Genomic DNA, 24,696 nt, shown 5'->3' on the forward strand with positions numbered 1-24,696 from the left:
TCTGCGCTAGTTATAGTAATAATAATAAATGAATATTAACTAGTTGATGACGTTGAGTGGTGGAAGGATTAAGGATGAGCTTGATTCGTGGCCTGTCAGGCTTACGGCTTCAGTGTTTAGAGTCGGGCGTCAGACATGTCACCAAGTCGTCAGTAGATGGTGGTCAATACGGTACCCCTGCCCATAACTCTCAATTGAACAATACTGTTCGCCCAGACAGGAATTGCTAACAGGAAATTACGTATTAAAAAGGAATGGAAGCTATTTAAGAAATCAGAATGCGCCTAGTGTTGCGCGTAAGGACTAATATAGTCACTCCTACTAGGGAAGCTTAAGCATATTCTCTCCACTCTTTATTCATTATTATTTATTATAAGTTAGCGATTACTTATTTATTTTAGTTTTGGATTAATTAGATTTTATAACGATAATGATTTGTTGTTATTGCTTAAGCCCAAAGTAGAAGCTACGATGTGAAGATACGACATGCCTCATTCGAGAGGTGCACCCAGAAAATTTAGAATGGCTAATTTATTAACAATCAATAAACCAACACAAGACACAATATATAAAAAAGTTAACTTATATAACTTTTTTATATATTGTGTCTTGTGCTGTTTTATTGATTGCTAATAAATTAATAAAACATGGTTAATAAATGTTTTATTAATTTATTAACAATCAATAAAACAGCACAAGACTAACTAACTAACTAATTAACTAACCATCACGCCGTTTCCCCGCAGGGGTAGGCAGAGAGGACGGACCAAACAACTCGGTCTTGGCACACACTTCTTGCCTTATTCACATTCATACATCGTCTCATACATACTCTTCTATTATTCTGACTCTTGACATGGCACGACTCGAGTATCTGATTCACTTGATCGTGCCATGTCTTCCTCGGGCGTCCCCAACTTCTGCTACCATTCGCATTTGCATCATATATCCTCCTTGCACTCCTATCTTCGCTAATTCGCTCTACATGCCCAAACCATCTGAGCGTCCCTTTCTTAATCTTACTCATTACGCTTACATCAGCCTTGCACTCTTTGCGGATCTCCACATTCCTCACACGATCAAACATGGTTTTACCACACATACGCCTCAGGGATCTCATTTCAACAGCATTTAATCTACTTTCATCCTTTCTTTGCCAGTTCCATGCCTCACTTCCATACATCAAGGTAGGTACCAGCACTCCGTTGTGGACTGCTAACTTCGCTTCTTTGGACATTTTTTTGTTAGCGCCAACGGCGTTCAGTCCTCCATTAACGGAATTACCTGCATTTACCCTTCAGCACAAGACACAATATATAAAAAAGTTATTGTTAATAAATGTTTTATTAATTTATTAACAATCAATAAAACAGCACAAGACACAATATATAAAAAAGTTAACGTATACAACTAGGAATCAAACCTAGGATATCTTGTTTTAGCGGGACAGGCGTCTTAACCACTCGACCATTGGGACATACTTATTAAACTTCATATTTGTCGTCTTGCAACTATTTTTTCCCCATATTTTTGGCAGCTACCTTATTAATTGGCCCTAAAACGAATGAATTGACAGGTTTCCTGGTAAACTTTTATTAGTACGAATGTATTATCTAGATGTCAGAACACGTACTCAGAAAAATCCTAATATTTTCGCATATCGTCTTTACATATTATATCAAGGCAAATGCTGGTGCTTGAACACGTGTTCAAATGTAATGGGAATTTTCTAATAGTTTTCAGGAAACGGCCTGCAATCCCGCTTTTTACCGGATTACAAACAATTTGAAGATATTCTTAATAAATTATCAATACTCATTTTTCTCCGTGTTTGAGATTGTCTTTAAATAAATCATAAAAATAGCGTTTGATATTCCACTTTAATCCTACGGAAATATATGAAAATAAAATCACTTTACTTTGAAGCGCAAATAAAATGGATGCCGCGTTTTGATTCTGTTTTTACTACCGCATTTGTTTTCAGTAGGCACATCTTTACTCGGATTTATGTCTAACGTTTTCCCCGTGGGAAACTTTAAAAGGAAATAGATGCTCTATGTGATGAGTGAACTGTCAGTTTCCATTGCGATTTATTTGTATTTTTCGTGTGACATCTCGCTATATACGGTGTACGGAAACTCGTAGTACAAGCGGGAAACTGGTGAACCTACATCATAAAAAGAACTTTTTTTCTTCCAGTTTCAATAAAGGGTTAAAAAAGCGATGAAACCTGGTCTACGCTTTCTCGCATTTTGAAATACATTAAACAGCTGATATAATCCCCCTAGCGATCGAATTTTTCAAAATTTACCTAAAAAGTCAAACTTCGAACCCGATTTGCTCGAAAACGGAAGCTAAAATCAAAAAAAATATATCTTTCAAAATCGACTCCAAATATGAGGAGGATTCATCAGTTTTCCGTTTGTACCTACTACGAGTTTACGGTTCCATGATAACTCAATACAGTGACAATTCAACACACTTTTAAAAAGTGATATAAAGTCATTAGAAACGATGAAAAAAAATTTTAAACCTAACCTAACCTAACCTACTTAACCCAGTTAATAAAGTTTTTGTTTCATCACTTTCCATGACTTTATATAACTTTTTAAAGATGTGATGAATTATCATTGTGATGATTTATCCGGTCACCCTATCACATCATACTTGTTTGGATTTGGAGGCTTAACGATCCTAAAAAGTAAATATTAATATATTTTTCTTTGAATAAAGATACCCCGCTGTAGGTAAAGACTACGCTTTTACGGGAGGAATAAAAACAAATATTCTATCTCAAAGGGAATATTTCATGAGATTTTTTTGTGAGTGACATGATTTGAGATAAGGGATGGAAAATATGTCAAAGCCTCCAAAGTAAACGGAAGGGCGAAGAGGAAAGGTAGGAAGAGGGAATAATCGCTCAGTTCTGAGATTTTCAGGTGCGAATGTGGGCCCTTTCCTATTTATAAGTTCCTGGTCGATATTCCGAACCAAAACAACCTTCTTGCTTGAAAAAAGACTCATCTGAAATATGTTTGTAAACTTTTCCAATGTGATATTATGATAATACTGAATATGTAAATGTAGTTATTATTTAGTAGAATCTGCAGAACACTTTTACGATCCGGGAAATTCATCAGAAAATATTTTTAAATTTTCATAAAATCCATCGTTCCATTAGGATTACATCATTGGATGAAATATTTAAAAACACCGCCTGAAAATAGGAATTAACTAAACCTAACTCTTTGAGTTGATATTTCGTAAAGTTGATATAAAAATACCAAAAGATAATAAAATTTAAATTATTTCGTGCTTATTTAAACTCTGATAAACGAGGTAAAAAATATATATGTACCTATCTGCTGAAAATAAACGAAGAAATAAGACACGCTGCAGCTGCCTTCAAACATTTGGCGTTGGTACTTACTTATAAATATCTTTAGCTGGCACATTGCAATTAAAATAATCGCTATTAGTCCGTATTCATTTTTGGTATCTAGCGTCCTACGGTATATATAAATAATTGCATCTAATATCAATCTATTCCTTGTGCATAATTCCAAAGCCGTTAAGACTTCAGATGCTATAACGAATAATATTAAAAGAACGGGTTGTTTTAATTCAAGTTCTGTTATTATTTTATCACGGGCCGGTTGTATCACTGTAGGTACCTATTTGGATGATAACAGAACTTGAATAGGACTAAATAAGAATAAGAATAGCACAGAAGTTGAATTTATAAAATTCTGTGAAACATCCAATTCAAAGTATAAATGGATGCCGATATCGTTCCTTTTACGAAATTGACTTCTATGTTTTTAATGTGTATTTTATAGCACTGGATGGAATGTTATTTTTAGTTGTGAGATATGAGATGCATTTATTTGCTTTATATGCAAGTGGCGCCAGCGTGTTTTTGCTCCTTGAAGGGAGACAATGTATGGTACTTAGTACCTTCTCGGTACTTGCGTGGTACACACATTAATACAATGTCCAGCATACGTCCTAACACAACGCACGAAAACAACTAAGTAATGAATGCGTGTTTGCATTGTCAAATTATCGTCGCTTACAAATTGGTAGGCAGCCTAAATCATCCCGAATACGAATATATTAGGAGCATCTTTGATGAGACCCACAAAATTATTGACTGTTGTTTTGCAAACTTTATTAATGCAACAAAAACTGATGACTGATAATATAGCCTCTTTTGTTTTATAATAAAACTAGTGGACCCTTCAATATTTCGCTATTTCTAATGTCTTTCTCGGCCGTCTCTGACTTCTTCCACCATTCATTACTGTATACCACAATGTTACTATTAAAAAACTACATTACATCGACTTCAATTCTACTCCGTATCTCATTACAGTACAGAAATATTGTCCCCGACTTTTTATACCATTCAAACCATCCAAAAAGACACCCCTGGCACTAATAAGAACAAGCTTTGATATTTTTTTAGATATCGTTAGACTACTTTTCGAGTTTTGCGAGCGCAAACATACGCAGACTGAATATTTATTTATAAAAAAAATATGGGTGGAAATAATTCAATCATTTTAAATGCTGCGTCGTTTTTGTGAAATATCACCCCAATGGTAAATGACGCAAAGAAGCATACAGGGCAGAATTGATAATATTATTAGTGAATATTCTTTATCATAAGTAGGTACCTAATGTGTAAATGTATGTGAAAGAAAATAGGTTTCAATGGAGCTCTCAGCGGCAGAACCACACAGTAATGACTTATTTCGAAATTTTTGTCAATAGGAAAGAATGTATATTTTTTCTGATAATAATTTTTTTGTTAGATTTTACAAGAACTTATAGTCATGTGGGTTGGAATTTTTTTGTGATAGTCACAAATGTACCTAAATGTCCGGAGCCAGTAGGGTTATGACATCACTGGGGTATGTTGTGAGGCTGAAGGGAGTGCGGAAGTGAATGAGATGGAGGAGAGGAAGGTTGGGAAGAATCTAGCTATTAATAACAGGAGTTCTAAATAGGACGATCGATAAAGCCCGATGTCAATATGAAAGTGACGAAATCCGTCATTTACGGTCAGTTAGCGATATTTGCGAGTACGGTCAGAATAAGATTCCGACAGTCGGTGGACAAGAGTGGCTGCTTTTAGCACGCCCTCCAAGGTGTCGGATAAGCTATCAATATGCACAACTTTTTGGATAATTTCGTTAGTTATGCAACATAACTGGCTTATTAATGAATACAGGTAAACTAACTAATCTCTTAGAATTGAAAGTAATCGTATACATACACGATCCACAGACTTAATTAATTAATCTAAGATGCGATTTGCGATTGCGAACTTGGAGAAACAAAAGTTTGTCATAACTAAATACCCTCGTGAATTGATTAACTCCATTTTTAGTGTCAAAAATTACATGCGGACTGTCAATGTACATTCAAGTTGTTATTTCAATTGGGTATTGTCAATTTATTAGTATTTTTAACTTTTACGTAGCCGACTGACGTTTAGGAATGTCAATTCATAGACAGATGCGTCAGTGTTGCCAGCGTACGTCAATTTTCATTATCAACATCGGTGTGGGATTCGATATAAAATCATCGGTAGTTAAACCTATCGATTCGATGTTGTAAAGTTATAGATTTCTCCGTGATAGGAAAAACCAAACACGGTTAAAAACATTTAATTTTATTTATTTTGGAAGATGTCAACAAATAAATCATTAAAGCGACGAACACAACAAAACAGTATTCCACGAAAGAGGCTTTTTGATTACACTGAACCTAGTTAAGAATATTAATATTTCTAGGTACGTAAGATAAATAATATATGCACATATTATCTATGCTACATCATCTACATTAATTTATGGTAGCATCTAATACTAATAATTTATTCTTTCGCAAATAAAATTTTCATCGCCCATCTTTCGTCTTTCTTTATGCGGATCTGCCAGAGCAGAGTCTGCTCACTGAATAGTGAATCATAAAGAAGTTGTCTTCATTTTTACAGAATAAGATGAACATTTCGCATTATGCTATAATTAACAAGAAATCCTTTGTATCCGTTTTAATTGGAGAGATAAGGGAGCTCTGGAAATAATATGGTTTCTTTGTGCTGCGAGGAATAATAACTCAACGCAAGAATTATTATTCTAAGTGAAATGTCTGACTTCAATGAGAATATTGTTTCTTAGAGGAAAATTGAGACATTTTAATGTTATCAAAAATATGCATGTTACACATCGAATCCTTGATGAATCGGACCACTGTCGAGTCAAATATAATTTATTATTAACAAAACATGAGTTATCAATACTTATTCTGAGAATTATCATAAAGTAAGCGGAAATACGAAAGTCGGAAAGGGGTTCACGTATTATTGTGAAAAGGATTTATCCCGTACGAACGTACTTACTTACGTACGTACTTAATTACGAAGGGCGTTTTTTTTAATTTAATCATCGTACAAGAATAAATAAACATATTGGGGAATTGTTTTGCAGTAAAAATAAAAGGGTTAAAACAGTGAACCTTGGCATCATGAAATTTACATTAAATGTTCGGTGTGGAATTTATAGGTTTACACGATCATGTACTTTCATCTCTCGACGTCATTTTTACCATCAGCTATGAAACTTTAAAAAACATGTTGGCATTTTATGTGTTCGACGCCGGGTAGTAAAATTAGTAATAATTATGAGAAGAAAAAAGTTGTGTTTTGTTTGTTGGCGAAGTCGGGTTGCTGATAAATACTAAAATATGATTTTGAAATTTCTTGAATCTCTGTCACCTTCTTATTTAACACAATTTACAATGCAATGCAAGACCTCCAATTGATTTTTAAATGATTACAACATTACTAAGCACATAAAGTTTTTTTCGCACTTTTGCCCGGGCACGTCCCGGGATGGTTGCCCGAGCGCTGCTGCTAGTCGCGCCACTGACCGGACTCCCATTACAATAATATTCTATCGCCGAAGCACGAGTCCGAGAGAATAATAATACTATTAGCAATATCGCCAGTCAATGTTCACGGAACAATGATGCAATTAACATAAGTTGGCAGCGTTGACAGAATCCCGAATTTTCTACGCTAACTTCTCTCCTTCCTCGGTGTCGCGGATCTCCAGCAATGGTCTATATTGTACTAGATTGGTCTCTGCTGTAGCAAGAAGTCTTTGTTTTGAACGCCAAAACTACACTATACAGTGATCACATCCATTGAGCACCAACCTCCCCCTCCCTTACATACTTTCTTGACTCAAGGAAACTTAAAACTGTTTTCATAAGCATGTTAATTATAATTACCCAACTAAATTAAATTCTGAAACGTTTCCCTTGTAATTAACAAATTTTAAAAACAAAACAGTGAAAGCTTGTAGACTTTACAAACATTTCTGTTAAAAAATTAGAAAACTACCCAACCCGGGTATACCGTTGGCAAGATGGCCATTGGAATCGATTTTAAAATTCGAAATTTCAGAAAGACGACACATTAATCAATGTTATTTTTGTATCAAATTGCTAACCTAACCTAACCTAACCCAACCTAACCCAACCCAACCCGGATATACCGTTGGGCAAGACAGCCATTGGAATCGATTTAAAAATTCGCAATCTCATAAAGACTACATATTAAACGATGTTATATTTTAATCAAATGGCTTAAAACACGTTAAAAACAGTAGGAAAATTATAATCATAATAATGTATTCACTTCATTGTGGGAACCTTAAATCACACCAGTAATGTTAAATGTCAAAATATTGCAAAGGTGTGTGGTTGTGTGGTTCGATTGAATTACTCTTTATATGCGTAGGGCACATCTGTGAATTTTATATCAATGCTCGTAAGGAATAAGAAACATAACATGTGTTTTCGATTTCGGTGACTAGTTTCTTTTTGTGGATGCGGGATGATATCTCCATTGCTCCGTTCTGATGAAACCCGTCTGTCCTTCTGGATATTCGAAGAAATACATTTTAAGTAAATCTGTTATTCACGCCGCCAGAGCTAGAGTGAGACTTATGAAACTTATGTTGGAAATAGCTAGATAGAGAATGGTGTTGTTACAAGTGATAACAATCGGTATCACGTTCGCCTACAAATTCAGGGGTCAAGGGTTCCAATACCGGCGCCGACGGCTATCAGTCATTATGTGGCGAGACTCAAGACTATAGACAGAAAGCTGTAATTCCAGGAACAATTAAATTTATCAACTCATCGCAGTGTCATTTGTTATGTAGGACGTATATTTTCCTGACCTTTTCTAAAATACTAATAATTAAAGAAATTCTATTGATGCCAATACAAGGTTGTTTGTAATTACGAATTGGTAAGTGGAAAGAACAAAATCTTAACAATTTATTTTAATATTTAAACCACAACCCGATGTAATCTATCGCTATCCAAATGAATGCGTTAGATTGGGCAATTGTATATGATTATTTGTAAAAAAATGTTCAACATAACAAAACCACAATATTTAAAAACATTGTACAGTTTTCATTCAGTGATGTGAAATGTTTTCAGAGTAATAATTCAGTAAGCGTGAATCCTTCAGCGAGCTTTGGCTTCTTTCATATTACACGGCAACTGGTTTCCCTAATGATTCACGCTATGAACACACGTCAGGTGAGATGCGAAAACTTGTGAAAGCTCTAAATATAATAGATAATATTTGTAAAATGTGTATGGGCGAATAATACAATAAACAGTTTGGATTATTTTCAGATCGTCGTAGCAATAGCTGATATATTTAGAGGTCTACAATAATTGAAATGAATTCATTGCTAATTATTATTAAAAACTAAGCCAAAGCCTAAAGCTTCATCTAGATTTAAATTCTGTACATACTGTGTTTTCAATTATAATAGTATTTTTATAGTGGGAAAAAATATTTGAAATATTTTTAAACTAAACCTACCAATTTAAAGAAATGTAGGTGTACAATGTTGTGACGCACTTATTCAACAATATCTAATTAGATTTTCATGCATTTTAACTAATAGGATTAGGTTATGACACATGATGATGATTGGATTATTTATATAGCGCCGTTTTCGTGAGAAAATCACCTCAAGGGCGCTTAACAACTTAATTTACGCATTAATCACTTAGACTTCGTTACTTTTGGTTTATAACTAAGTTTCATAGATAGAGAGAGACTTATAACTACAGGGTGTCCGGGGGTAAAGTGCCCTAACTTCGGGGGGTGATTCTACATGATTTTAGAAGAAGAAAAGATAAATAACTTTTTTTAGAAGTTGAATTGCTTGTATGAGAAAATAAATAATTCTATGGGAAAATATTTTAGTATGGCATAAAAGTTGGAATTTCTAAAAAAATATTTATTTTAAGATATTACCATCAGGTAGAGAATCACCTCCCGCAATTATTGCACTTTACCCCCCGACACCCTGTATGTATATGATTGTTTCAGCAAGCATTCCGAGATATTCCTGATAAAAATTCAATAGAAATCAACTATTTTCGCAATAATCAAGCCATTTTTTCAGATCAACGGACTTAAACACTAAAATTTCGAAACGTTTAAACTCAAACTGTCACAATATTTTCCCGCCTGACACCTTTCTATCGGCGCCATTTTCAAACAAACACCCACCCCCGAAATACACAAGTGGGAGACCAAAGAACAACAAAACAGTCAAATAAATCAGCCCAAGGCAAGACCAAAGCATCATTACAACTAAATAATCAGATAAGAAACAAAACACTACTTCTTCAACAACACAAATCAAATAATATGATGCCTATCAATGTGCCACTGCAAACAAACATTTTTACAAAACATACGAGTATCTACAATAAGATTTTCATAGTAGTTCACTGAATAAAATGAAATAAGAATGTCTGTCTACCTTTGATTTCCACGCCCGCGCCGGCCATGTGAACTGAACACTCGCGCTGCCGCAACCCGCAATTATCAACAACTAATAACTTCAGATTTGCCAAGGTGAGCTTTCAGCGGATTCACTAACAGCAGCGACCGATTGACTGACTGCTTGACTGGCAGGCGCTACCCGCTGTTCACTGCTTGCCAGGCTCCTTGTCCAGTATTTGTTCACTGTGTTGTAAAGGCCGGGAAGGTTTGCTCGGTTTGGCTGGCTTGGCTGACTGTGGCTCCTCGGTTCGAGATGAGTTGAGTATTACGAACACGCAGCATTGTTTACTGTCCGGACGCGGTGTTGGAGGAGCTGCCGATGGGCACATTGGGCACCGCGGCTGGTGAGTGCTTTGTGCCTTGTGGTGGCCTGTGCACTATCTCACTCGGGGTGGGGAGCACCACATTTGGTGACAGAGCACAAATTAATATTATTTTTTTCAATAAGCCGCTTGATCCCAATGCAGTTTTTTACACTCGTTGGTACATTCGTAGATATTTGATAGTAAGTTGTATATATCTACAATTCTAAAACAAGAATGCTTATGAAGGCGAAGCTAATTTTTTTCGTTAAGTGTTTTTATAAGCCCAGAAAAAAAACAAAGTATCAGGCCCAAAAATACTGCTTGAAAGTTCTAAATCTCGTACTATCGAATCATTTTTCGGTTAAAGTGTTATGAAATAATGTGGTAAATTAAGTTTTTTAGAAAATGACTATAAAATATTTAAATATTTGTGTCAGAACTTTGCAAAATAAAATAACATAATTTTGGTAATGTTTTTTTCTGGCAGAAATCAAAACAGGCGGAGGCTGTTAAGTGGAATTTAAGCCTTATCAGCATCTCCATAAAGAGTGTTATTTGATAGCGGCGCGATTCCAAATGTTAGACAGCGTTGTGACCTATAATTTTTGTTAAGTAAGTACAAAATCAAAATCTTTTTTTTTCAACATACTCAATATTCATGCATCACACTGTGCTATTTTCTAGTAAGACAGATATTGGTGAAATTCTTTAATAAGAGTATTTATGAGCATAATAACTGCGTGAGATATAAAACGGGCTTCAAATTTATGCCATTTCTGCGGAATTTACAATATATTTGTAGGTAATGGATGCCCCTTCACTGTTAGTCACTATTTCATGAAAATTATATTCTAAAACAAACTACTAGATTAATAAAAATAGCTTGCACTAGAAAAGTAGGTTGTTAACATTTGTTTTTGCTCTCCTTATATACATATTGTATACGGAGATACAATATGTATATAAGGAGATTTGACGGCCGGCATAGTCCAGTGGTAACGCATTGGACTGCCATTCCGAAGGTCGCGGGTTCGAACCCGGCGTGCGCAAATAAATTTTATTTGATTGATTTGTGTTATTTCACAATTAATTAATTAAAATAATATATAGTATATTTGCGGCACGTTCCAGAGTGGAAGATACTACCAGTATCGCCCTGGTGTAAGACCACCATTCAGAATTGAAACGTTGCTTCAAATGGCTTTAGCCGTGTTTAGTGACTACATCTGAATAGCCAGGTACTTCCCCACCTTCCTCTTTCCCTTCCCCACTTACCTTCAGCCTCACAACATCCCCCAATTGGGGATGCCATAGTCTCACTGGCTCCAGACGGGAGCAGTTGGGACTCTTGTTAGGTATTAACTATAAAAAAAAATATATATATATATACCTTTTATACATATTATATACTTATATACATGTTATACATATACCTACCATTTCGGACAGAAAATCAACTAAAAAAAATTTAAAATGCACGGGAGATCACTATAAGGATATCATTACCTCAACTTGCTATAAAAAGAAAGACAAGAAGAAAGAAACATTATGCTATTTTTGATTATTTACTATTATTACTAGCGCAGATCTAGCGAGAAAAATCACGGACATTGTAATTGTAGGATTGATAATTGCATGTTAGATAAAAACTCCAGAACCTTGATAAATGACGAAATCTCATTTTACTTCTCAAGACTATGTACCTACTAACCTTAAGAAATGTACAAAATAAATGCAAATTTTAAATACAGAATAAAAATTAAATTTTCTGGTTAACAAATTTTATATTAAAATTAGGTACTTTATCGCTTGTGTGAATTCTCGACACATGAGTTCCAATTTTGAAAATGACACTTAAATTCCACAAATCCGAGTGCATCGAACCAGAGTTACAATCACAATTATGTATATATATTTTTTAAATCTCTTTTTCCAGTAAAGCTTGGTCAGGAGGGTATAACTCCGATCGAAAATTGGAACCATTAATATTGTGACGTCATATTATTTCCTAACTATATCCACCAATGAAAAACTCTGAAAGTCTATGGAATAAACTTTCAAAGTTTTTCATTGGTGTAAAGTATAATAAGCAGACTTCGAATGAGAATTTTACTGTCTATATATTGGCATATCTATGTATTTTTAGGACCAATTTGTTTCATACAAAAAAACCCCGAATATATTGATCTAGTGGTTTATTTTTTGAGCTTGGTCTTGGCTCGCGTTCAGAAGGTTGTCGTTACCCGTTGAACTACTATCGCTAGAGTTATTATTTGTTAGACTTTGTCTTGATAAAATATTGATTGGAATTTTACACAACGTTGGTGTCAATAACACTAAACAGTCCCCCTCCCCCCATTATCCCCCCCATCAACACTTCCTCATTCCTAAGGCGAAGATGAAGTTTGCAATCTGACTTTTAACTTACTATACGCACCGAATAACTACAATCTACTAAATAAATATTATGATAAGGCAGGAATTTGGAGCAAAATTATCAAACACGAAGTATTACGAAAATTGTTAAAGCTATTTTAAAAATGTTCATATGATAAAAAAATAGTTTGAAAATGTATTAGTCTTATTTGCAAACTTATGTTTTTTTTGTGACAGCTATTCCGCATTTAAAAGGTTAAAAAAGTATACTTTTTCATTATACCTACACAGAGAAAAATGAGTATTGCTAATTTATTAAAAATCTCTTCAATTTATTGGTAATCTGGTTAAAAACGGGATTGCAGGCCGTTTCCAGAAGTAATTTTAGTAAATTCCCAATATATGGCAACCTCTGTGTTTAGGGGTAAGGCTTTCGACTAGCAAGCTGGAGGTCGCAGGTTTAAATTCCGGGCTCTCTTGATCCATTGCGTTGCGTCTCAGCGGCAGGGATAGATCATTCGTCCGTCACTCCTGGACATACTGATCCCTAGATTCCTACCCACCCATCATACCTTTTTCTTTCCCAGAACTTCCTCTCCTTCATATTCTTAAAAAGACCTCCACACAGCATCCACAAAGATGAAGGAAATTATTTTCCTCCGGGCCTCCTGTGTGGGGTTAACATAAATAAAAACAGAGTGCAATACAGGATTGTTTTAAGCTTTTAAACCTGTTTTTTTTTAAATTTATATACCAAACATTATTCGGGTGGGGACAGAAACGACGTCATAAAAAATTATGCAAGCATTACAATCAGTAAGTATCATTTGATTATCTTTCGGGATATGCAATAATAATGAAAGAATACTAATTAAAAATCATAACAATGCATCCGATTATTGTGGACGGATATCTCTTCCAAGTAAGGGGGCTATGACTAAAGTATGTTTTGGGTAATGCAGAATACTGGCTGTTCTTTAGGGTGGGCCACTTTATGATTTTGTGTAGGTACCTACGTCAAGAATCGCGTATTCGAATTCCTACTGATAGCAATCTATTACCAAAATTGCTATTTTCGGTTGTGATTCTGCCTGTAATTCTGGTTCAATGAACTTTAGAACTTGGATTTGCTTTGAATTTAATGATGGCTCAATCAATCACCAAGAATACTAATTTCGGTTGTTATTCTGTCTCTAGAACTCGAATACGCTTTGAATTTATGTGTCATTTTACATATTTACAATGATTACGTGTTGTAAAATTCATAAGTTTTTCGCAATATCAATTTATGTTGTCCTGTCTAGTCAACTCTTGGGAGTACCGACTATTAAAACAGAAAAAAACTATATGTTATTCCGTCTAGTCAACTCTCGGGAGTACCTACCGACTACTAAAACAAAAAAAGTATAGGTTAATTCAATAATAAAATTTGAATGATTTGTACAGGGACGTTTTTTTTAAATCACGGAGGACGCTGAAAAATCAAAATAGCCAAACCATCGACCAACATAATTAATAATTACATTATATAGATGACCCAAACACAACTTTGAGACCTCAGAGATCGATAATATCTCAATGAACCAAACCTCCGTACATTGACGATCCAGCCTACTGAGAGTACAGAGTGCTCGCTACTAGCAGTAGCAGATATTACCTACCTACCTACCCAGTACCCCGTAGGCAGGCATTACTCAGCTGATGCTAAATCATCTGGCAATGCGAGATGTATGCAGCATTTCAAATAATATATGAAAAGCGTAGAAATATTTATATTTATTTATTATGAGTAATGCGAGACGCGAGTGCGGGCGCTGTTTGTTGACTGGCCTGGCAGCGCTTTTACAAAACCTATACCATTTCAGTTACGGTGACGACTGTAATAGAGTAGATTTTGTTCGTGCAAAGTCATTTACCTACAAAGCTATACCATTTCAGTTGCGATGACAATTGTAATAGAGTAGATTTTGTTCGTGCAAAGTCATTTACCTACAAAGTTATACCAATTCAGTTGCGATGACAATTGCAATAGAGTAGATTTTGTTTGTACAAAGTAATTTACCTACAAAGCTATACCATTTCAGTTGCGATGACAACTGTAATAGAGTAGATTTTGTTTGTGCAAAATCATTTACCTACAAAAGCTACCATTTCATTTAAGACGACTGTAATAGAGTAGATTTTGTTCGTGCATAATAATTTACAAAGCCTGTACCATGGCGACTGTAATAGAGTAGCCTTGTTTGTGCAAAATCATTTACAAAGCCTGTACCATGACGACTGTAATAGAGTAGCCTTGTTTGTGCAAAATCATTTACAAAGCCTGTACCATGACGACTGTAATAGAGTAGCCTTGTTTGTGCAAAATCATTTCAGAGTCCGTCATGGCTTACGACTGTCACTGAGTAGCTTTTGAATGAACAAAATCATTTACAAAGCCTGTACCCCTTCGGTCCACAGACTTTTTTTATCAATGAGATTGGAAGATACATTACGAGAAAAGTCTCCATAGGTTAGGCTAGGTTAGATTAAAAGTTAAACAAAAGCTAATCTATTACATTCAACGTGACCGTAAGGTAAATGATTTTGCAAAAACGAAATCTACTCTATTACAGTCGTCACCGTGACTGAAACGATATAGGCTTTGTAGTTAAATGAATTTACACAAACCAAAGCTACTTTATTACAGTCGTCACCGCAACTGAAATGGTATAGCTTAGTAGGTAAATGATTTTGCACAAGCAAAAGCTATTCTATTACAGTCGTCACCGTGATTGAAATGATATAGGCTTTGTAGGTAAATGATTTTGCACAAACCAAAAGTACTCTATTACAGTCGTAACTGTGACTGAAATAATATAGGCTTTGTAAATACGCGGCCGGGCATTGCGGGATTGCGGCGCTCGGGCCGAGCGGGCGGAGAATCCAGATTTTGGCCTTTTTTTAACCGGCCACGTGTGCGCAATCTGCTGCCGGAATTTCGAAATTATAACTAAACGGAAATTCCATGAACACAAATATTCAAAGTAAGGATCGTACTGTATAAATTTAGCACCTTTACCTTTCGGACTTACAAGGGTCTAATATAATAATAATAATACTGTTACTTTTTTTTTAGAAAATCACCCCAAGTGCCAAAAAACAGGCAGACAAATTAAGAAATCGTCTTGACCATCTTTGTGATTAGGTAAAAATATTTTATTTAAAAAAACAACAACAAAAGCAACTAACAGTTAAATTTTATTTCATAAATTTGGATTTTTTCAAAATCAATTAATTAAAAATAATTTACGGTGTAATAGCGGCATGTTTCAGGGTAGAAGATACTCTGAGTTTCTCCCTGGTGAAAAGCCACCTTTCAAAATAGAAACATTGCTTGAAAAGGATTTGAACATTCAGGTTCTTTTTCACCTTTCTCTCCCCATTTTCTTTCTCTTCCCACTACATTCAGCATCACAACATATCCCAATTGGGGACACCATAGTCTCATTGCTGGTTGGGAGCAGTTGGATTTCTTGTGCGGTATTCACATTTTTTTTTTTAAAAAAGAACACAAATTCGTGACACATGATCTATGTATAGCAATTGAAAATACTTACTCAAACATTTCAACTAGAACATAAGCGTACTGATCAGTTGTGTGCAGTTCAGATATCGCACCAGGGTCCACTGCCCTGGTAGCTTTTATATGTGACAACGTACAGCAGAGCCAGTGCGACTATGGCATCCCATATTTCGGTGTGTTGTGAGACTGAAGGTAGTGGGGAGGGGAAGGAGATGAGAAAAAGGAAGATGGGTAAGTTCCTGGCTATTCAGATCTGGTCACCAAACACGGTAAAAGCCATTTTAACCAACGTTTCAAATTCTGAATGGTGGTCTTACACCAGGGCGATACTGAGAGTATCTTCCACTCTGGAACGTGCCGCAAATATACTACATACTATTTTTAGTTAGTAAATCGTGAAATTACACAAATTAATCAAATAAATTTACTTGCGCACATCGGATTTTGAAGCCGACCTCCAGTTTACTAGTCGAGAGCCTTACCCCTCGACTATGGAGGCCGTCAGCTGCACCATTTTTTCGGCTATGTAAAAAATCCGAAAGCAATATTAGTCAATCCATCCCCAATAGTACCTATATCTTAAAAAAATACAAATTATATTTAAAAATATATATAATATCGAATTAACACAATTAACTGTTTCAATAAAGCAAGTAAGTGCCTGGGCTCGATGACCACAACAAGTGCAAAAAAGGCTCCCTTGAAGTGAACAGCGCTGCACATGCAGATTATATTTTTGATTTGTTACTTGGCGTGTAGTATTCGGTCACCGCACCGTGTGAAAAAATACAAATCTCGAGAAGTTCCAGGGGGTAGAATCGAATTATTGCATGTAAAACTGCTCTGGTTGTAGAATTACAATTGGAAATCATGCATAATACAATCAACAATAAAACGGACATTAAGAGTATTTTTTAGAATCATAAAAAATGATTATGACGTCGTCTTTCTTTCTATACGAATCAAGATGTTGTTCTCTTCGTTGTCCTAGGTGATTTGAGCATGTAGAGCGAATGAACGAAGAAAGGAGTGTAAGGAGAATATATGACGCGAATATGAATGGTATAAAAAGTCGGGGATGCCCGAGGATGACATGACATGATCAAGTGAACAAGATACTTGAGTCGGGCTATGTCAAGAGTCAGAATAACAGGAGAGTAATATTCGTATTCTGTGAAGGTTCTATTCAAGTTCTGTTAAGTTATCAGTTTTGTGAAGCAACTGGCAAATAATTACATAATAATAGAACTTGAATAGAACCTTCACAGAACTCGCAAAACAACTTTGAAATTTGATGAAAAGTTAAAATTCCGTGAAACAACACGTCTTAAGACTAAGTACGTGAATATTATCGAATAATGTTATGTGGTTTGCTGTCTTCCATCCTCCCTGCCTACCCCTACTCTGACAAGGCGATATGGTTAATAAATTACACAATACAATTATACATATAATAACATAAATTTCCTAGTGAAAATAATTGTTTGCAGATTTACATAGGTACGAAAGGATCCTGATAGTCGAGGAAAAATATAAAAATCACACGGTATTCGGAAACTCGTATGTTCCCCAGCTTCCCGCTTGTACTACGAGTTTCCGGACACAGTGTGCTATGTTGAAATTTTTCACCTCAAGGGCGCTTGAACCAGTTGGAGAAATAATGGAATAAAATTAGTTATTGAGTCAAGAATCTAAAAATCATAAACTATTAGGTTTGTGTTCCAGAATAGAGAAGATGTTAGTTGTTCTGTCGCATCTGCCTACTCCTGCGGGACACTGCGTTGAAAGCGTTAGTTCTGCTTACAAAATTTTTAAATTGATTATTTATTTTTCCTTGCACCTTGTGGAATCCATCGTTTATTATTGTGCTCGATGCGTTGAACTCCACAATTTAATCTATTTGAATACAGGTTCATTTTCTGACAGGGATCAATAAACTTCACCCAAATCGTTTGCCATTAATTATTTTCTAAAAAGTCTTCCGCGTGCAACGTTCCTTTACGTTGCAACACGTAATACAAACACAATAAAAACATGAATCAGTTGGCATCAAAACATTATTTTAATGCATCGAATCAAAAACAACAAAGAAAACATAAAATTCATGTTGTTTTTCATTTAATTACATTTACGATAAGGGCTCCGATACATTTTTAACGATGCAAGCTAGGTAGTTCCCAACACGTTATTTTGATAACCGGACAACTCAACACAGTGACAAATCAACACACTTTTAAAACGATGAAAAGTGATAAAAACTAGGTTAAGGCGAAGCACTACAAAATAATGCAAAATCGTATGTTTTGGTTTGAAAATGTATCAGGTAGAAATATTTTAGGTGCTTTAATTAAATACTGCGAGTAGAACACAGCCTTTGAAATACATATTTATGGTTATAAGGTATGCGTATATCTCACTAAGGGTGCTAATGAGATGACTAGAAGCGCACTAACAAGTAATTCAAAATCATATGTTTTTGTTTTGAAAATTTTTTTATAAGCAAAAAAAAAAATTAAAGTATCAGGCCCATAAAAAGTGCTTTAAAGTTCTAATCTCCTACTTGCGAATTACATTTCGGTGGAAAATTAAGTTCTTTACAAAATTATTTTTAAACATTTATATACTTGTCTTGTCTGAACTTCGAAAAATAGAATAGAATACGCTTTTTTTGCGATGTTCTTTCCTTGCATAAATCAAAACCGGTGGCTGGTGTTAAGTGGGAATTTAAACCTTATTGCCATCTACATAAGGGGTGTTATTGTTAGCGGCCCGATTCCAGATGTTACACGGCGTGGTGCATCGCCTTTACAGGTAAAATAGATTACGTTAGGTTAGGTTTATACGATAATTTTTGTTTTCATCCTTTGTAGTGACTTCACATTAGCACTTTTCAAAGGTTTATTGAATTTTTACTGTGTAACCGTCATTTCAACACAAAGAGAGAAATAATCTCATTTTTCAATATGTTCATGATTTAAAAATAAGGAACTACCTCTATAAGCAGCATTTTTAAGCTTTTTAAGGTCATTTTATGAAAATACTCCAGTACTAAAATTGTTGAACAATAAATATTAAAAATAAATATCAACTTACTTTTCACACTAATCTTCTGATTAATGTAAATATTCTTCTGATAAACCAATAGTAATGGCGGTTAAGATGTAAAATCATACAATGTGCAGCGTTTTTTTTATATTATAGTGTCCTCTGAGTGCAAGACCCGGTATACCAGTCAGCGCCTATCTTCGCTATGAGAAATATTTACTTCTGTTACTTGGGATAGTTGGTCCCTGGTAGGAGCAGTGGCAAGTGATACCATTACGAAAAAATACTGATATTCGGGACCTAAGTGTGTTTATCTGAAGTTACCTGCAGGTAAGCACGTTTTCTGTATCTATTTTAAATTACTAGATAAAGTCATATTTGCACAGCGCCCTTGAGGTGATTTTTCACAAAAACGGCGCCATGGAAATTATTATTATTATTTTTGGGGTAAACGAGTACCTGGGGTAGTTTTCTAGCCAATGACAGCCATTTTAAAGGTCAATCTTATTACTGAGTGGTTTTTAAATCCCAATGTGAATGCGGCTTTTCACGACATCCCAGACCTTACGCAATCGGAAGGAACAAAATATTATCGTGCAGTGGCGTAGCGACATTCCGGGCTAACCGGGCAGGCGCCCAGGATCAGAGTACGCGTCAGAGCATTGTTAACAATAAGTATGGGAAATGAACGCAAAATAATCACCTGCGGCGCTAACTCTTCGTCTACATTGGAAGTAAGAAATTTTAGATTATGTATGTTAAAGATTTCGCCATATATGACTAAATATTTTTGTCGGTATGATTTGAGATTTCCACGGCCATAAGTATTGTAGTGAATTATTTTTGGGGTAGGTACTATGGCGTGTTGCGTTACCTCCTTCTTTAGCAAACGTTTCGGATAGCATTACAGTTCCCCAACATAAGGGCGTGAAACGTTGGCTAAAGAAGGAGGTACATACAGTAACACGGCATGATGCCTCAAAATATTGAACTAATATTTTTTTGTTCATCACAATTATTGACGGTCTCTGTGGTTGAGTGGCTACAAATCCGGAGGTCGCGGGGTCAAGTACTGGAAGGAGCAATTCATTTTTATTCTATTAATTTTACAATCATATATACATAAAATAAGTTTTTGTCCTAAAAAAAATAATAAAAATTACAAAGCACCTGTTTATTTGTTCTTCGCTGGGGTCTGAATAATCAAACTCTCGGAGCAAACAAGAGGAACTTACCACTTTGCCAAGATGGTCAGCCAGTAAAATATAAATAGCTATTTTAAACATTACGAAGCTATTAACACTGATCTGCTAAAATATAAAGCATGAAATACCGGGTATTTCATAAATAAAGAAGATCACACAGTGTATATTTTGTTCTGAGTAACATTGTAATCATTATGACGTCTTAATAATTTCATCAGATAAGATAGTTTCGTAGAAACAAGATCATGAAATACGATGAAATGATGAACTTTTCAGATTTACAACACCGACGCCATAAATATAAACAAGTTTTCTCGCAAAACTAACATCAAATAACTAGAATATGGTTTAAAATTAGAATATGTACTTTTAGTTGGGGCGGCCGGCGGCAGGTGTTTGAATTTCCCGCCGGCGGATGTCCGTTCGTGGCCCACGTTCGCAAATGCACTTTTTTTGGAGTTCAAAAAGGAAGATGGCGGCTGCGCGCGCGTGCTGTGAACTCGGACCGTGTTCGCGAATGAATGACATGTTATTTTGATGTGCCGAAGCTCGGGGTGGCTACGTATGAGATTCGCGTTCGTAAATGGGCGCTACGTTGAATAACAACCAGGCCAGGGGTCACTCATTGGCGAAAATTATTGTGACCCCACATTGGTCTATGGCAATTCTCAAGAAGATCCAAGAAATACAATGAGGCGTGTTTCGTGATCTAAAAGCCGGACCATTTTTTGCTTAAATTTCATATGCAGAACTGTGTGTTCATTATCGCCATAAAATGTTCATTTCCATAGCCTCCGTGGTTACGATCCTCGACTACGAATCCGGAGGTCGCGGATTGACATCTCGGCGTGCGCAAGTAAATTTTATTTGGTTAATTTTTGTTATTTATTTAAAATAATGCATTTATAATAAATTTGCGGCACATTCCAAATTGATAGATACTTTCAGTCCCAGGTTAAAGATCACCAATCAGAATCGAAACGTTGCTGAAATGGCTTTAGCAGTGTTTGGTGACCAGATCTGAATAGTCAGGTATTTCCCACTTTCCTCTCCTACAACTCCTCCACCCTACTACCGTCACAACATACCCAATTAGAGATGCCATAGTCTCGCTGGCTCCAAACGGTTGGGAGCAGTTGGGACTCTTGTGCAGTACTCACATAAATAAAGATAATATGCGGTGTCGATATACGATGTCACCAAAGGCAAGAGAGGCAGAGCGCATGCTCAATTGGCTATAACCAAGAAGTAAGTCAGTGGCGAAATTTTTTTCTATTATAATCATCATGGAAGGCACTTCTAGTGTGTATCTATTAACTGATCCGTGTTAAAAAAATATATTTTTGTCAGCATTGTTTGGGAATTTTGCCTGATAATGTGGAAAGAAATGAAAAACAGCTCTCGTTTGAAATGTATAACGGTAAAAAAGAGTTAAATAACACCCAACTGTGGCACTTTAGTATATTTTCGTATCCATTTCTATTTTTGCACATTTTTCCTGCTTGCGATGGACATTTTTTTAGATACATGCTTTTGAATATCACGCACCCTTTCTCAGGCCGTGGGTGGCGTTGCAGGGCTCTTCACAATGTCCACAAGTCACAGAGAAAGAACCTATTTCGTGTTATCCACCCGCAGCTTTATGTACATTTACTCAACGTTAGGGTAGGTACCTAACTATGTAAATAAAACACAATAGATAAGTACTAGCAATTCAGTTCATACAAAAACCATAGAAATTGTGAAGAATTCAATCCCAGTGAAGTACCTACCTACTCAACTGTAATATGATTACTTAGCCAAGTATGTGGGTAGGCGAAATCCCTACCCCTGAGAACGCTTTGTGAAATACTGAGATAGGAAATGGGAACAAACTTCAGGACGCAATGTGCAAGAACTGAACATCTTGATTTTACACATGTCCGTAGGTTAATTTCTACTTCCTGTCACACAGCTTTGAATGGAACCGGAAATGCGTAGGTACCGATAGGATATTATGGAGGTTCAGTTAATTTCAATTCAACATAAACGAGCCATTATACTATGAAAATAATGTGCATTTTAATGTTAAAATGCGTACGAATAACAGGAAGCTATTACAATGTGTTTTTTTTAAACTACAGTTATTGTAATTACTCCTACGATAACGGTTAGAGAGAACTTGAAAACAATATGTAAATCAAACCATTAATTGGATAATGTTTTGATTTTTATAATTTAATAACCAATGCCAGAAGTTGAAAAATAAGCTCTGCAAAACGATATTTAGTAGGCATGAGTGTAGATACGCAATATTTCTAGATATGGCTATTTCCAAGTAAATCCCTACAGTCGTTCAAACAAGTTTTCAGGGTACCACAGCGAAAATACAAAGCTTTTCGAATACAATGTTTGTTTCCGGCAACACAACGGAATTCCAGAAATCCATCCATTGTCTATACTTAATTAAGTAGTAATGATTAAAAAATGTTTTTGTACAGCACTCTTTGGGCGATTGTACACTAAAACGACGCTATACACAATTTACAAAAAAATATTTTTATTATTTACCGAGGGCGCATGGTTGCTTCAAATCTGTATTTATTTCATCCAAGGTCACTAATTAGATGGTATAAAATAAATTCAAAGGATCCCTTGCTCTAATAGTAAATTGAGGAGACCTCATGCGGGTGGTCAGGTAACTAGTTGATATAATCTAATACAAAGGATCCCTTGCTCAAGTAAATTGCGGAGATCTAGCGTGGACAGGTTAAAATAAACTAATTCAAAGGATCCCTTACTCAAGTAAATTGCGGAGGTCTATCGTGGACAGGACGAAATGAACTAATGAAAAGTATCCCCTACTCAAGTAAATTGCGGACATCTAGCGTGAACAGGTTAAAATAAACTAATACAAAGGATCCCTTACTCAAGTAAATTGCGGAGATCTATCGTAGATAGAATGAAATAAACTAATACAAAGGATCCCTTGCTTAAGTAAATTGCGGAAATCTAGCGTGGACAGAATTAGCGTGGACTAAAACAAAGGAGCCCTTGCTCGAGTAAATTATCTCATTAGTAAGGTATCTTTAATATATATAAGCTCATCTACATTTAAGCTCAATCATTTTTTTAAATAAATATTCTATTTTTTTAAATCATCTTACATTGCGTAATTTGTCCCAGCAATGCTGATGGGCAGCCATGGAATTATTCAAGCATCATAATTATTAATTGCGATTCTCGAATGGTAACCCCTGAATATTTGCAGACAGGCGAGCGAGTGTCGCCAATGAGGCGGATATGAACTATGGTTTGCCGACGATGGTCTGGTCTGGACCAATCAAGCATTCATCAAAATACCCAACAACATCAAAAGGTCTCAACAATTGTCACAGAGAGAAAGAAAACCAACGAAAACAAGATCGGACCTTTTTATCAAATCAATGTCATCAACTATTTAGAATATGACAAGTCAAAAGATCAGTTTCATTAGCACAATAAATAAGAGGTGTGATTTTGATAGTAAGTTCCTTTCGACGAATGTCTTCGTTTTACGATTATTTGCTATGCTTAGTAATGGATTGTTGGAGATTAGGTCCACTGGGATAAGGATGTTGTCTCAGAGGGTGCAGGACGAGGAGTAAAGTCCCAATGGGTTAATTAATATCGGAACTGCCGCAGACAGGGCCGGCGCCTGATATTTAAATTAGTTTCGCTTTTTATGGGTTGTTGATCAGTATGCCGATTGTTTGCATCAATCAATCAAAATGCGGTGACAAGCAAACAATGCGATTAATGCAAAATTGGCATATTATAGTAGTATCGTTAGTTACTTGCAAATATTTGTATGTAAATGATGAATAAAATAAAAATAATGAATCGTTAACCTCTAATGTCACAATCACCGTATAGATAATATATACACACCATCAAATAGAAATTCCTTCAATGCAGATTCGAAAGAAAACCAGCTACCGACATAATGTCTTTTGACTATCAAATCGAAATAATCAATCCAACTTTGTGTAAAGTTATGTCCCTCTTACACAGCCAAAACCAAATGGGATGGTATCGTATCCCATTTGATTTTGAAACTTTCTTCTTAAATTTTTAAATTTTGAATTTGTCCAATTCGTTGTGGTCTCTTTTATTATTTGGTCACAGTGCATTTTGTAGTGTATTTGGTAGTCGTAATTGGTTGTAGTTTCAATACCGCCGGACAGATGTCGGTAGAGTGTATAGAACTAAGTTATTGTTATTTAGTTTCTGTAGTTTTAAGATATTACATTAGGTGGCGGTAGTAACTTCAGATGACAGAGA

General features: G+C 35.5%; 1 protein-coding gene across 3 annotated transcripts in view; it reads right to left on the bottom strand.

The window, feature by feature from the left end:
• stumps (DBB domain-containing protein stumps) overlaps positions 1-24,696 on the bottom strand; it is a 119,944-nt gene that overhangs the window by 30,551 nt on the left and 64,697 nt on the right. The window contains exon 1 of one of the 3 annotated variants that reach the window (XM_089635554.1): positions 9,876-10,205. The exons of the other annotated variants lie outside the window; for them this stretch is intronic. Coding sequence (XP_089491680.1) covers positions 9,876-9,903 — 28 coding nt within the window. The 5' untranslated portion in view covers positions 9,904-10,205. Of the gene's footprint in view, positions 1-9,875; positions 10,206-24,696 lie in introns of those variants that run through there. 3 annotated transcript variants of the gene reach the window in all.

The sequence above is a fragment of the Hesperophylax consimilis genome, chromosome 9, assembly GCF_061612785.1.
Source record: "Hesperophylax consimilis isolate HC1 chromosome 9, BYU_Hcon_1.0, whole genome shotgun sequence".
NCBI lineage: Eukaryota > Metazoa > Arthropoda > Insecta > Trichoptera > Limnephilidae > Hesperophylax > Hesperophylax consimilis.